A 16,071-nucleotide genomic window follows, 5' to 3' on the forward strand; every position below is an offset into this window, starting at 1 on the left:
CACAATCTCAGCTCTGGAATGTTGCTACTCTTTGGGTTTCTGCCAGGTAACATAGTAACATAGTAAATGACGGCAGATAAAGACCTGAATGGTCCATCCAGTCTGCCTATAAGTTATGCCCATTAAAAAAATACATGATTAAATTAACTTGTCTCTTCTTTGATATTTCTGGGCCGAAGACTAAAAAGTCTGGTATTGTCCTAGGTTTCAAATGCTGAAGTTGTCGTCTAAGCTCACTCCAGCCTATCCAACCATCCCGTTATTTGCAGGACATCTACCGTAAAGTCCGGCCAGTAATAGCCTAACTTTAGTTAACAGTCTGAATAACGCCGCTAACTGGTTGACGCTGCCGGTCATAACTAATTTCCAAATATTCAGCATCCGCTGATATCATGATGCCAGGACTGAATATCTGGTGTTTGTTTACAGTAGCCGGCTTTCTAAAAAAATGTCAACAGCCAAGGGTTTAATATTGGCCCCATACAGGACACTGTGATAAAATATCCATTCTTTTTTAATGACCAGGGCAAAGACTCGCCAACCTTATGTCAGTCCCTTTTATGTTCTTCTCTTCTATAATTCATTGTAGTTCTCCCTTCTTCCTTTTTGTTTGGATATGGCTTTGTCTAAGTCTTTGGTCATTAAAAATGTTGGGGTCTTTTTACTAAAGGCGTGCTAGCCACTTTAGCGCACGCTAAATACTAATGCGTCTATAGATTATAATGGACGCATTAGCATTTGGCGTACACTAAAACAGCTCGCATGCCTTAGTAAAAGGACCCCGTTGTCTGTTGATCCCTTTTTTAAACTTGTACATCGCTTAGAAATTTGGATAATGCGATTTTATCACATTTTTATTAAACTTGAAACTTGAATTCGACTCATTTGAATTTTCTAAGTGTCCTCGTGATTGTGCCGATACTAAACTAGACTAAAACTTAATTTTATATACCGGGTCTTCAACCGGAGGAAGCTCGATGCGGTTAACAATAACTTAAAAAAATAAGCTAAAATACAAGAGGATTAATTTTCAAAATGTTTAGCAAATAGAAAAGTTTTTAAAGATTAATGGAAAGATTGAAAAGAGCTGGGACACCTCAAAATTAAAGGAAGTTCATTCCATAATTGAGGAAATTTAAAAGCCAGAGAAAGGCTAAAATTATTGACTCCTTGAGTTCCTTTCCTAGAAGGGAGGGAAAGTTTAAATCGTTGAGTTCCTCTCGCATATGAAAATCTATAAACATTCCACAAAAGAGGAACAAGAGGAACAAAAATACCATATAAAATTTTAAAAATAATACAAAAACATTTAAACTGGATTCTGAGATAAACCGGGAGCCAATGGAGACTCAAAAGCAATGGAGCCACGTGGTCAGATTTGCTTTTTCCATAAATCAACTTCGCAGCGGTATTCTGAATCAATTGTAGTCTTTGGAGGCAGATCTTTGTGATGCCAAGATAAACGGCATTACCATAATCTAGCCGAGATAGTATAATTGATTGGACCAAGACAGAAAAAATGACGTTGATGGAAAAGAGATCTAACTTTCCTCAGCATTCGTAAACTGAAAAAAACATTTCTTAACCAGAGAGTTTATTTGATCCTTAAAGGTAAGGGAAGAGTTGAAAGGTATTTCCAAAATCTTGGAGGAGAACTCAATTTGTAGGGAGGCTCCAGAATCCAAAAGTACAGTGGAAAGAAGATAATCCAGTTTTGGGCCTAAGCACATTTCCTGCAAGTCTGAACGATCTGCCAATTAGATCTTTTTGGAATGATTTACCGCCATCTAAACAGAATGAATTGGGTTATTTCATTTTCGTAAAAGACTGAAGAGTTTTTTTTGATAAGTTTCAGTAGTTTTGGTTTGTTTTAATATTTTTTTTAAAGCAAGCTTTCTTTTTTTTGTAGGCTCCCCATCATTGTTGCAAGTTGTCTTATTGTAAATCGCCTTGAACCATAAGTGGTATACGAGGGAGTACTGAAAAGTTTTCAGCCCAACCAACCCACTTCCTAAATTCTGAGCATGATTTTACCACTGTAGCTAAACAGAGTGTTATCTTATTTTAAGTGCCAACCTGCAGAAATTAAATTCTATGTTTTGACATTGTTTCAGATCATTGGTTGAACCATATCCATGTCATTCGCTTCTTGGTTGGGCTGAGAACTTACCCCTCGTAAGAGTCATGTATAAATCTGAATTAGTTTGTATTAGTATTAGAAGGGGGACATTTTTTCCAGTTTATACAGCAAGATTAATCCGTTTTCCAGGGACTGTAACAAATCTGACATATCAGCATTTATAAATTCAAAATATTGATCCATAAATAGACAGGAATGCTAATCATAACCAAAAGTGGAAGAATTCAAGAACTGTACTTTCCTGGTAGCCTGTATCATTTTTCTATATATGACTTTTTGGATAACTGAAGTTTGTGGATACAAAATATTTCCTAAAACTCTTCATTTCGTTAAAATCTTTAAATGTTAGAAATTGTAGTTAACTAGGGTTACCAAGCATCTGGGAAAACCCAGACAGGTCCTATTTTTAGAGGACTGTCTGGGGTCCCGGCCGGACTATCCAAAACCCCATTTTCTCTGGGTTTTGGATAGCCCCAGCCACATCTGGAGGGCATCTGAGCATGCGCAGATGATGTCATACACATCTGGAGCTTGTCGGGGAAGAAGAGAGGAGGCAGGAGATTGTCAGGGAAGAGGTGAGGTTTGTGGGGGCGGGGCTGGAGACTGAGCAGGGAGGGGCTGGGGTGGAACTGGGTGGGGCCACATGTCTGGATGTTTGCAGCCCAAAAATTGTAACCCCATAGTTAACTAATTACCAGATTATTAATTATTTTTACAGAAATTGCATTATCAGCACTAAACAGACATGATGTATATACAGAAATACAGAACACGGGCTCATCTTTTGACATGTGTAGTTGTCAAAGCTTCCATTCTTCTTAGAAAGTAAAGGCGTATACTACGCCAACGACCACAATGTTTCCAATTGTTGCTATAATGGCAATCCATAACAATATGGCATCATTTGAGGATCGGGACGGCTCTTCTGGTGGATTCGGAGTAGAGGCTGCGTGCACGTTGCCTGAAGAGTTAAATAAGGAATATTCTGCCCCAAAGTCCTCACTGGGCGAATCCATAAAGGCCCCTCCCATGACAGGAAGCTGCAAAGAAAGATCAGAGACTATTAGAAAACGAAGAGATCTGTATAAATTAATTTTACATTTATTCATTCATTATTCGGTTATTCTATCATGCGCTGTTCTATAATCCTAGGTGAGTAACACACAAAACATGCATAATTTAAAACATAAAATTAAAACATGCATAATTTAAATCATTCATAGCTACGACAATTATCTTGACTAACAGAATTAGAAAAGGTACAGAGAAGGGCGACAAAAATGATAAAAGGGGATGGGATGACTTTCCTAGGAGGAAAAGCAGAACGGCTAGGACTTTTCAGCCCGGAGAAGAGACATTTCAGGGAAGATATGATAGAGGTCTATAAAATACTGTGTGGAGTGGAATGGATAGATGCAAATTGCTTGTTTGCTCTCTCCAAAAATACTAGGACAAGGGGCAATGCAATGAAGCTACGAAACTGCGCTAGCGGTTTCTAGCGTGGGGAGCCGCGCTGAATGGCCTGCGCTGCTCCCGACGCTCATTGGTTTGGAAAGCATTTCAAGGGGGGACTTTTTCGTGAAACAGCCTCAGGGCGAAACATGTCGGAGTGACAGTCCCTTCCCGATACAAGCAACATACACGCTGAGATAAGTTTTAAACTTTTCTAGTATTAAATAAGTTAAAGCATTAAATATTTATTTGCAAAGAGCACAAAAATAGAATTATGCAGGTCTTATGAGGAGGCCAGTGCCAACAAGTTGACTATTAGCCATTGAAAACACTTGGCTATGAGCTGGCACTTCTGAAGACCTTGCAATCACGCTAATACAAACATTAAATAATACTGTTTAGAATTGTGGAATATCTTAACTGGCAGCATAAGACTGCAGAATTACAAATTCTTTAACTGGATAACACACCACCATAAGCCTTCCTAAATAGGTATGTCTTTAATGATTTCTGCTAACAAAATATAAGAATATTGCAATTAAAATCCCATATGTACAACTAACTCAAAATGATATGAGCATATTGGATTGAACCACTAACCAAGTAGTGAAAAACTGATCAAAAATTCCTCTTAAAAATATAAATATTATATGTAAAGTGCTCAGAAACCACGCCTCCTGCATTTGAGCTTCAAGGGTTTTAACTAAGGACCATCATTGCACTTTTAGGGCCTGATTCTGCAAACACGCATCCCAATAGTAGCCAATCAGGATGCACTTTTTTTTTTTAAGGGATAGGATGCCTACATTGTAGGTGTGTGTTGTGCATTTATAGAGACGCATAGGGACGCTTAAGCATGTCCAAGGCGGGGCATGGTTTTGTACGGAAGTGGCCTTGGGTGTGCTTAAGGATTCCTAAGTGTTTCCGTAGGTGTGAGACAGATGCCTTAAATGTAGACCTGCAAAACGCTGGCCTATGTTTAAGGCATCTGTTCAGCAATGCAAGCGTGATTCTCTTTAGGATGCCGATGAATGATTGACATGCGATAGCCGCCGAGATCGGCGTCCTAAAGAGAAAATCAGGTCCTTACTGCCCATTCAACCATTACACAAATCTTCTCATCTATAGCATACCCCCCCAATATTATGGTTACCATACATCTGAGAAAACCTGGACATGTCCTCTTTTTTTTATTTATGATTTTAAAGTGTTTGAGGCTTGTGCAGATGAGGACAGAGCTTAGGCATTGGTGGAATGAGGCATTATGACATCACAATCTGAGCTCTAGAATGTTGCCACTTATGATTTTAAAGTGTTTGAGGCTTGTGCAGATGAGGACGGAGCTTAGGCATTGGTGGAATGAGGCATTATGACATCACAATCTGAGCTCTAGAATGTTGCTACTTAGGATTTAAAGTGTTTGAGGCTTGTGCAGATGAGGATGGAGCTTTCAGGGGCAGAGACAGGAAAAGAATTCACCGGGATGGGAAAATGAGTCTTGAGAGGACGGGGAAAAATTTGTCCCCATGTCATTCTCTACTTGGGAGAACAGTATAGAAAATTGAATAAACAAATAGCGTGAAAAGTTTCAGCCTCTGATAACCAGACCAGAGCTGGTATTGTGACATCATAATGCCTCATTCCACCAATGACTAAGAGGCAACCTCATCAGTGATGTCACAATGGATTGATTGTCCTTTATTTGGTTCCAAGTTTCCAAGTTTATTAAGTATTTGATTAATCGCTTATTCCACATTCTAAGCGATGTAGAAAATATTAAAATATTAAATTACAATAATTAAAGGGAAACAGACAATGTAAATATGACTCACAAGACAAATGAATGACACAAGAGGAAGAGAATAGGAAAAGAAATACAAGTAAAAGATAGTAAAGGAAACATATAAGGGAAAAACAACAATAGGTAAGGGGAGAATACATTTTGATTTCTAGAGTGATGCAGTTTAGAGAATGACATGGGGACAAATTTTTCCCCAGCCCCACAGGAACTCAATTTCCCCATCCTGTCCACACCAGTTTTGTCGCTGTCCCTGTCTTATTCCTATAAGCTCTGCCTTAACCGCACAAGCCTCGAACACTTATGATTTTAAAGTGTTTGAGGCTTATGCAGGTTAGGACAGAGCTTGCAGGAGTGGGACAGGAACTCGAGGGGACGGGGCGAGAAAATTAGTTCCTGTGGGGACGGGGAAAAATTTGTCCCCGTGTCATTCTCTACTTCTGAGCACTTTACACGTAATATTTAATTTATATTTTTAAGAGGAATTTTGCACTACTTGTTTAGTGGTTCAATTCTATATGCTCATATCATTTTAATGATTTCTGGACAGAAATATGAATGGGGATTAACCACAAATCAGTTGGTAGGAAATGCCATAAAACAGGGCCAACAACATAAAATATAGATGAGCAATATCCATTGAGCCATATGTTTAAATAAAACATTGGTTAGCATTTAAGTATACTGTTGCTAATTGGTGAGTGTTCTGCCCCATTTTATGTGGGCATTTTCTCAGTTCTTGTATAAATCAAGTATATGAGTGTTTATGCTAAGATGTGTAATTAAAGTGTGCTCCGTGGACTCTAATTCCCAGAAAGCTTTGCTTCTCCCAGAGAGCCAGGTTGCTATCAGAGAGCTTAAGCCTGCCCTTCTTTAGCTTCTGGGAGATAACAGCATCCATTTTGTAAGACCAAATAGCTGCATGAAAACTTGGATCTAGCATTGTCCTTTCACCAGGTTTTCACCCTTTATTTCCAAATACAGCTTAGATTCAATACCTAAGCCTGAAGCCCAGTGTTATTTCCCACAAGGTATGTGGAAACACTCCCAACTTCTCTTTGAATAGGATGTGCTGGTAGAGTAAGAAGATTCTGTAACAGTTGGATTGCCTTGAAATCATCAAATTGTAAGTGTTTATTCTGTACTTCAAGTTATTGAAGAAAGTTGTTCAAAATACTACAGAGTCCGCCTGATGACACTAAGGTAACAGAAGTAAGGGTTAACTGAAAGGGATTCTCAGAGAAGTGACAACCTAATTCACCCCCTCCTTTGTAAAAGCCGCCACGGTAACAGCTCCCACACTCATAGGGCTCATTTTACTAAGGTGCGCTAGCATTTTTAGTGCACGCAGGATATTACCACGCGCTTCGTGGCTAGAATTAACACCAGCTCAATGCTGGCATTACGGTCTAGCGCACGCTATTCCACGCGTTAATGCCCTAACGCACCTTAGTAAAAGGAGCCCATAGAGTTCCTATGAGCGTCGGAGCTGTTACCATGGCGGCCGGCGCTATAAAGGCTAGAGTGGCTTTGTAAAGGAGGGGGGTCAGTAAGTTCAGAAGTGCATGGCCACAAGGAGACCCTGCTGTTCAGTAAAGCTGTTACCAGCACAGTGAGCGTGACTTTAAAATTCCACTTGGACAGAATATGGTTCTGTACTAAGCAATAGAACACAAGGTAGTGATTATTCTCAGATGAATGGGATCTCTCAGTAAAGGAGAATACACTGGAGATATCACTTTTGGAACAATGTAAACACAATGCGGCCTTCCAAACTGTCAACTAAGTTGAAAACACCAGGTCTGGACGGATATACAGGTGATGCTATTAATATTCATTTTTCACATATACAGTGTACTAAAGATTTGGTGCATCTGCTTGGTGAACATAAAAGCCAGGTGCCATTTCTTCTTCTTCTTCTTCTTTTTTTTTTTTAAGATATAGCTTTAGGAAATCTATATTTTACATAGTGCCACATATTTCAAAGAACAAAGGCAAGTTTTGCATTAACATTTCCCACCCGTGTTCTATAAGTTTAGTGCCTAACTGTAAGTGCAATTTAAATGCTAAAATTACAGAATACCAGCATTGTCCCTGGATTTTATAAATGGTGCCATATTGTTGGCATGTGTGCATGTAAATTTCATGCATAAATGTGTGCCCAGCTCTCATTCCACCCCAATATACGTCCACCTGCAAACTACAGACTAAGCTCTCAGCCCAGTCAACAAAGCTGGGGCAGTCTCCATTGAGCGATATATACTTAGACCAGCGATTTTTCTTTCTCTTTTTTTTTCCATTCCATTTTTCCAATGGAACAAGAAAAATGGAAAATCACTGGACCAAGTGTATAGCCCTTGATGGAGACTGCCCAAACTTTATTGGTCGGGCAGAGAACGATTCAGTGGCCCCTCGTACCTTATAAACGCTGTCTCCAGAGGAAGATATAAACAATCAATGATTCTATGAGACCATAATATGATAATAATAAAAAAATAGTTTATGTGATATTTGAATTATATATTATCAAAAATTAGATTATTGAATGATATATTATGGGCTCTTTTTACTAAACGGTGGTAGAAGTTTCTACCAATGGCTGGCAAGGTAAATGCTGTGATGCTCATGGGAATTCTATGAGTGTGGGAGCATTTATCTTGCCGTCCTGTCGTAGAAACCTCTACCGCTGTTTAGCAAAACCCAGCGTATATATATATATATATTTTTTTATTATTATTACCATATTTTATTCTCTTACAATCATTCATTGTTTATGTGTGAACACAACACACACATATGCTGGTATTCTACACATTTGTTCACATAACTGGTACAAAAATTTTGCCACCTACATTATGGAATCCAATCCTCCACCACGCAGCAGATATGTTATACCCTAGAGGAAATACTTAAAAGGTATTAATATGTAAAGTCATGAGTTGAGTTTGCAGTGTGGGAGAAGTAGAAGCAATATCAGGAAATACTTTCTCACAGAAGGGGTGGTAGGTGCCTGGAATGCCCTCCTGAGGGAGATTGAAGACGAAAACAGAGATGGAATCCAAGAATATGCAGGAATATAGAAAAAGGATGGAATCCAATTAGAGCAAAACTCAAATGACCTCACAACTGGAGTGAGATTGGACAGTAGCTTCAGAGGTTGGGAAGTAAGACCAATGCCGGACAGACTTCTATGGTCTGGGTCCCATAAATGGCAAAAACCACACATCATGATCAAGGCTGGATTGGATTTCGATTGCAACTCCAGTAGTTGGGCAGACTTCTATGGTGCCCAATATTGGCAGGGAGAGCAAGATTCAGTATACTGGTGTTTAATCATGAAGAAGTGCAACCTGTGCAGAAAACAGACATGATGGCAGATAAAGGCCAAATGGCCCATCCAGCCTGTCCATCTGCAACATCTACTATCTCCTCCTCTCCCTATTGGCTAATGCTCTTAACATTTGCATCTCCTCTTCTTATAGGCTAAGGCTCTTTACACCTGCATTGTGAGGTCAGAGAGCTTTATGGTTATAGAAGCATAGAAACATGATGGCAGATAAAGGTCACATGACCTATCCAGTCTGCCCATCCTCAGCATCCACTATCTCCTCCTTTCCCTATTGGCTAATGCTCTTAACATTTGCATCTCCTCTTCCTATAGGCTAAGGCTCTTTACATATGCATTGTGATGTCATAGAACTTTATGGTAACATGATGGCAGATAAAGGCCAGATGGTAACATGATACTAATAATTTATTCTTGTATACCGCCAAAGCCATAATAGTTCAAGGCGGTTTACAATGAGAAGTACTGGACAATCAGTGAAAAAATACAATACAATTCATCAGAAATACATACAAGATAAAAAGATAAAAGATTAAAACAGTGCATCAGGTTAGAAATTGATCGAACAACTGTGTTTTTACTAATTTTCTAAAAGTAAAATAAGATGGAGCACGCATAATAATATTATCCAACCAGTCATTCAAATGGCCAAATGGCCCATTCAATCTGCCCATCCGCACTAACTATTATCTCTTTCTCTCTCTAAGAGATCCCACGTGCCCATCCCAGGCCTTCTTGAATTCAGATACAGTCTCTGTCTCCACCACCTGTTCCGGGAGACTGTTCCATGCATCTACCACCCTTTCTGTAAAAAAGCATTTCCTTAGATTACTCCTGAGTAGTGCTGCCCGATTCACGATTCGAATCGGTTCACCGATTCATTTCAGGTAAATCAATTCAAATTTTTTTAAAATTTTAAAAAATCGGCTTCCCGATTTGGACACTCCCCCCTCGCCCCCTAAAGCAGGAGCGGCAGCGCTGCTCTTGCTGGCTGGCCGCTGCCGCACCTGCTTTAGAGGGAGGGTCAGTCAGGAAGTGCTGCTGTGCTGCTGTCCAGCTTCCCCCCCTGGCGTCCAGGTCCCTCCCCCGGTGTCCTGTTTCCCACCCTGGCCTCCCTGCACCGTTTACCTTCTAGTTGCAGCCTACACAGAAGATCGCAGTTATAGCGTCTTTGTAAACTGCTTATAGCTGTTTCCTCTGCTGTGGTCCCGCCCCTCCTCTGACATCAGAGGCAGGATCGCGGCGGAGGAAACAGCTAAAAGCAGTTTGCAAAGATGCTATAACCGCGATCTTCTGTGCAGGCTGCAACTAGAAGGTAAACGGTGCGGGGATGCCAGAGGGAACACGGAGGCCTTGCCAGAGGGGGGGGTGCGCAGTCCTTCGGAGTGGGGGGTGGGACAGGCCTTAGGGGATGCAGGCTTCAAGGGGGGGACAGGCCTTTAAGGGGGGGGAACAGGCCTTTAAGGGGGAACAAGCCTTCAAGGGGGAGACAAGCCTTCAAGGGGGGTTTGACCTTCAAAGGGGGGGACAGGCCAGGGATGGAGGCATAGGCCTTTAGGGGGGGGACAGGCCTTTAAGGAGGGGAAGCCTTCAAGGAGGAAAAGCTTTCAAGGGGGGGACAGACCTTCAAGAGAGGGACAGACCTTCAAAGTGGGGACAGGCCAGGGATGGTGGCATAGGCTTTCAAGGGGGGCAAGCCTTCAAGGGGGGGGGACAAGCCTTCAAGGGGGGGACATGCCTTCAAAGCAGGAACAGGCCAGGGATGGTGGCATAGGCCTTCAGGGGGGAAAAAGCCTTTAAGGGGGGGACAGACCTTCAAGGGGGGACAGGCCTTCAAAGCGGGGACAGGCCAGGGATGGTGGCATAGGCCTTTAAGGGGAGGCAGGCCTTCAGGGATGGGGGGATAGGCCTTCAGGAGGAGGTGCAGGCTTTCAGGGGAGGACAGACCTTCAGGGGAGGAGGGCCCTGGTGTAGAAGTACATGGAGGGAGGGAGGGAAGGGGGGGTTCAAAGAGACGTGCATATGCCGGACTTTGGGTGGGAAGAAATAATGGAAATAGAGGAGAGGGAGAGAGATGATGGACAATGGGATTTAGGGAGGGAAGGAACAGAAAGGGAGAGAAGTTGGACACAAGGGATGGTGTGGAGGGGGGGGATATAGATACTGGATAGGAGGGTAGTTGGGAAAAGAAAGGGAGAGATGGTGGACCCTGGGGTGGTGGGGAATGAGGGAGAGATGCTGGATGAAAGGGTAGTTAAGAAAAGGTGGATCTGTGGATGGAGACGAGAAAAAAAAGAAAGATGCCAGACCTCCGGGGGAGGGAAGGGAAATGGAAGGGGAGGACAGAGATGGCAGATGGATGGTTAGCATGGAGCAAGAAGAAAGAAGAAGACCCTGGCAAGCAAGTTATCAGAAGACAACCAGAGCCTGGGACCAACAAGATTTGATTAATGACTAGACAACAAAAGGTAGAAAAACTAATTTTATTTTCTATTTTGTGATTACAATATGTCGGATTTGAAACGTGTATCCTGCCAGAGCTGGTGTTAGACCGCAAACGTGAGCTAGGATATAACAGAGAGAGGAAAAGTCTTTTTTGTTTGTTTATTTTGTTTACACCACAGCGCCAGTATGGTTAGGAGAAAGCAAAGGGGAGTGAAGAGGCTATAAAATAAACCCACCAGGATGTTTGAAAAAAAAAAAAAAAAAAAAACCACCCAACTGGGCAAGAAAATCAAATCAAATCGAAAAAACCAATTCAATAGGCTGAATCGAATCGAATTTTTTTTCCTGAATCGGGCAGCACTACTCCTGAGCCTATATCACCTCTTAATTTCATCCTATGTCCTCATTCCAGAGCTTCCTTTCAAATGAAAGAGACTGGACTCATGTACATTTACGCCATGTAGGTATTTAAATGTCTCTATCATATCTCCATTCTCCTGAGTTATGAGTTTCGTCTTCATATCTTTCCTTCCGTAAAAATGTAAAAACTTGCTTATTTATTAGACTCTTCTTCTAATTATTTGATGTCTGTACTCACATATTTGCTGAATATTCTGTTGTATTTTTTATTCTATTATCCGCTTTGAACTGCTATCGGCGGGAGCTGGCAGAATATAACACCTTGATGGGCGGACTGGATGGACCGTGAACTTCTTTATCTGCCAAAATTTATTGTGTTACCATGTTATGACGTGTATACGAAGCATCTGAAGATGATGCAAATATCTTCAAATATCTTGGCTCAAATATCTGGGCTGATTGGAAAAAACGATTTAACCTACAAAAATACTGAAAGTCAAGCCATGCCACGAGAGACTCTGAGCTATCTAAGCTGATTCAGACCTTGCCATGATCTTACTCTTTGAATTTTTAGTAACCCAAGAGAAGCTTGTGGAGCATTAACTTTGCAGCACACGTCTTAATGCCAGTACAGACTTGAATGAACCACAAGGCTGTTGTGATTTCTGACTGAGGCTCTCACTCTAGATCAGCGTATCACAAACTGTATCACACACTGGGGAGGAGGAGACACTCGCGGCGAGAGGCAGGTCCTGCAGGCAATCGGCCAGCGCCTCTCCTCTCTGGCCCTCTTCCCTCCTGGCACCCTCCCCCCCCCCAGCAGGTTAGAACCCATCTGGAGGGCCTTCGCACATGCGCGGACGTCCACGCACTTCCAGATGCCTCAAGCCGTGGCCACTATGTTTAGTGTGCCGCGGCGCGACAAAGTTTGCGGGACACTGCTCTAGATCAGTGGTTCCCAACCCTGTCCTGGAGGACCACCAGGCCAATCGGGTTTTCAGGCTAACCCTAATGAAAATGCATGGAGCAGATTTGCATGCCTATCACTTCCATTATATGCAAATCCCTCTCATGCATATTCATTAGGGCTAGCCTGAAAACCCAAATGGCCTGGTGGTCCTCCAGGACAGGGTTGGGAACCATTGCTCTAGATTTTCAGAATCTTCAAATGAAAGTCTGATTAATGGCTCATGTGCTGACATTGTTTATATTTTTTTCATACGAGCAGTTTAGCTGAAAGTTCGTGACAAATCAATTCTCTTGGCCGCCAGCTTAACCGCTTGCTTGGCTCTGTTCAATACCGATTTTTATTAAAATGATTAAAGGTGCCCCTAATGGCCCAGAATAACATTGTGAGGTAATATGCATATTTCTGCTAACAACTTATTGGACTTGCCAGTAAACTGTGGATCAATCATGGAACACTGTGCGCCTGCCCCAGGCCTAATGAAAGACTTAATGCTGCATATTGTTTCTGATTTATTGTCGAGGACAACCAAATCGAAGGGCTGGAATTAAAGATTCAGCCTCTTTGTCGGTTTTGCTTCTAGCCTAATTGTAACAAATCCCTCTTATTAAGCGTAGCGTGCGTCAAAAAAAAAATGCCAGCTGACATGATTACATCAGAAAATAAAAGGGAGAACGTTTACAGTTCAATCTGTACAGCAAAAACAGTAGCCAGCTTATAATGAGGCTGCAAATCTACTCCATTAAGACAATGACGCACTAGTTTCTAAAGGTCTTAATATGCACAGTAATTTTACAGAAAGATTTGCATATTACAAAATTTTCTTGGCTCTCTAGCACCGCAGAGCACACAAACAGGATAGGTAGTGACTTCGAGATTTTCCTAGCCGCTTTTCCCACCCTCCTATCCTTTTTCCCTCCCCTATCCTTGTGAAATATCTCGACACAGACTTCATTTCTCTCGAGAAAAGTGAAAATTTATAACTAAGTCCGCAGCACTTTTTTCAGTTCCTCGTTTAAAAATGAACAAAACAGAATTCACAAGAGGATCAGACATTCTGTTCCCCAGATTGTTGCTGTAGAACCGACATTCCCCCCCCCCCCCCCCAGATTGTTACTGAAGAACTGACATTTCAGCCATCATGCTATGACTTTCCTCAGGGTATGCTCTGAGGTCTGCAGTTTGTCTTTATACATAGTGGGTTTACTGAACAAATTGAGAACAGGGAGACCGTTGGTCATGAATTTGAATTTTGGCGGGAAAGTTTGTTGGTCACAAATTTGAAATGTGGCGGGAAATTTGTTGGTCTCAGATTTGAATTTTGGTGGAAACGTTCATTGGGTAACACAAATTTGAATTTGGCGGGAATGTCTGTTGGACACAATTTTAAATTCTGGTGGGGAAGTCTGTGGTCACCTTTTTAAAAAAAATTCTGTCAGAAAATCCGTTCATTCGCCCATGATATCCAACTCTACCTCCGCCTGGGCCCAAATCAAACCAAGCAAATCAAGGAACTACAGGCGTTGTCTACATTGGCAAACTAGGGAAATCTCTACTTTTCCAAAAATTACTGAGTTGTGGAATAATTTTTCTGTTCAACTGTGCAACCTGGACTCTTTCCAACTATTTCGAAAGCATCTGAAAACCTGGCTATTTTCAAAGTTGTAAATTCCGCTCCTCTCCATACTATTCCAAATTCATAATGGACTTGTTCTCTTTTCTAATTTTTGTAAACCGTGCCGAGCTCTATTGTTATAGAGAAGATGCAGTATATAAGCCAAAGGTTTAGTTTAGTTTAAACTACAGTGCTGTTTGTCCAAAATAAAGGATTGAATGACCATAAACGAGCTACAGCTAAAGTAAATGCATCAAAACGGAGCTCCCCTGGGTTCGCAAAGAAAACTTGCACATACCCTCACCCCTACCTTTCTTGGGGAAATAACACCCTCACAGCCAAAGACAGTATCCGCAGCCAGAGAGTACAAATGGACTCAAATCTAAAACTTATGGACCACGTTTCCAAAATAGTGTCGACCTCTTTTTACTTCCTCCGCCAGCTGAAGAGCATCCATAAATACTTCTCAGAACCTAAATTTGCCCAGTTACTATACGCTCTCATGCTGTCTCATATGGACTACTGTAACGCACTACTAGTAGGCCTAGCTGCCAAAAACCTCTCTCACCACCAATGCATCCAAAATGCAGCAGTCCACCTATTAAAAAACTTGAGCACCCGTGACCATGTCACCCCAGCACAAGCATCGGTTCATTGGCTACCTATCAAGAAGATACCTAGGGCATCTTCAAAGCCCTAGTCCTGGCATTCAAAACCTTCACGGAATTGGTACCAGGCTATGTGATCCCCAAGCTACCAATCTATAACCCAAGCTGACCGTTAAAGATCTCAGACAGAAAGACGGCTGTGTCTACCCCCTGGATGTGGCCTGAAAACAGAATCAGCCCACAGACACGCCTACTCGCAACTTTGGAACTTCATCCATCCATCTATCAGAGAGCTGGAAGACCTATGGAACTTCAGGAAGGCCATAAAAACTTTTATCTTCACAAATCTTGCTCCATGAAAAGCCTAACTGACCTCAGATAAACTCAACAACTAGACCATAGTGCTAAGTTCCCCACCAAAGCATGTATAGTAAATTAGACTATCTCGGTTGTTTATGTCTACTGTAGTTGATTAGCGTAGCTCGAATGTCTATCTCTCCTATAGCATGCATAGTTAATTAATAATACCTTGGCTGTTCATATGTTCTCTATCCACTAAATCTAGTTTTTCCAAATACATTTTGTTCCTATGTGTCTTGACCATACTGTGTATGTACTACTGTAACCCATTCTGAGCAATTTTGGTAGGACGGGCTACATAAATAAATAAGGAGTAGAAACTTAGATGGAGGGAGAAGGCGTTTCTTCTTGGCCCCAGTCCTTTTTGCGCTGAAATTCTTTTGGATGAGCGGTTGCCATGCTTTGTTTATGGAGAGCCCTTTATCTCTATTGAAGTTATTGGGGTGTCTCTATTGCCTCTTTGATTCTTCTGAGCTACCAGCGGTCTTCTTTCTCCAGGACTTTTGTGCTCTCAGATCTAATTGTATGACCAGTTTCCCTGTTGCGGAGGGCTACAGCTGGTTTTTCTGTGTTGCATAGCTTGGAAAACCTTTCATACGCTGAGAGATTGGAGAAACTGGGTCTCTTTTCCCTGGAGAAGAGGAGACTTAGAGGGGATATGATAGAGACTTACAAGATCATGAAGGGCATAGAGAGAGTAGAGAGGGACAGATTCTTCAAACTTTCGAATAATAAAAGAACAAGAGAGCATTCAGAAAAGTTGAAAGGGGACAGATTCAAAACGAATGCTAGGAAGTTCTTCTTTACCCAACGTGTGGTGGACACCTGGAATGCGCTTCCAGAGAGTGTAATAGGGCAGAGTACGGTACTGGGGTTCAAGAAAGGATTGGACAATTGCCTGCTGGAAAAGGGGATAGAGGGGTATAGATAGAGGATTACTGCACAGGTCCTGGACCTGTTGGGCTGCCGTGTGAGCAGAC

The 16,071-nt window shown here is 41.8% G+C and overlaps 1 protein-coding gene across 1 annotated transcript in view; it reads right to left on the reverse strand.

The window, feature by feature from the left end:
* Positions 1-194: 194 nt before the first annotated feature.
* C7H14orf132 (chromosome 7 C14orf132 homolog) overlaps positions 195-16,071 on the reverse strand; it is a 48,466-nt gene continuing 32,589 nt past the window's right edge. The window contains exon 2 of the mRNA XM_033952630.1: positions 195-3,180. Coding sequence (XP_033808521.1) covers positions 2,959-3,180 — 222 coding nt within the window. The 3' untranslated portion in view covers positions 195-2,958. The remainder of the gene's footprint in view (positions 3,181-16,071) is intronic.

This window comes from Geotrypetes seraphini, chromosome 7, assembly GCF_902459505.1.
Source record: "Geotrypetes seraphini chromosome 7, aGeoSer1.1, whole genome shotgun sequence".
NCBI lineage: Eukaryota > Metazoa > Chordata > Amphibia > Gymnophiona > Dermophiidae > Geotrypetes > Geotrypetes seraphini.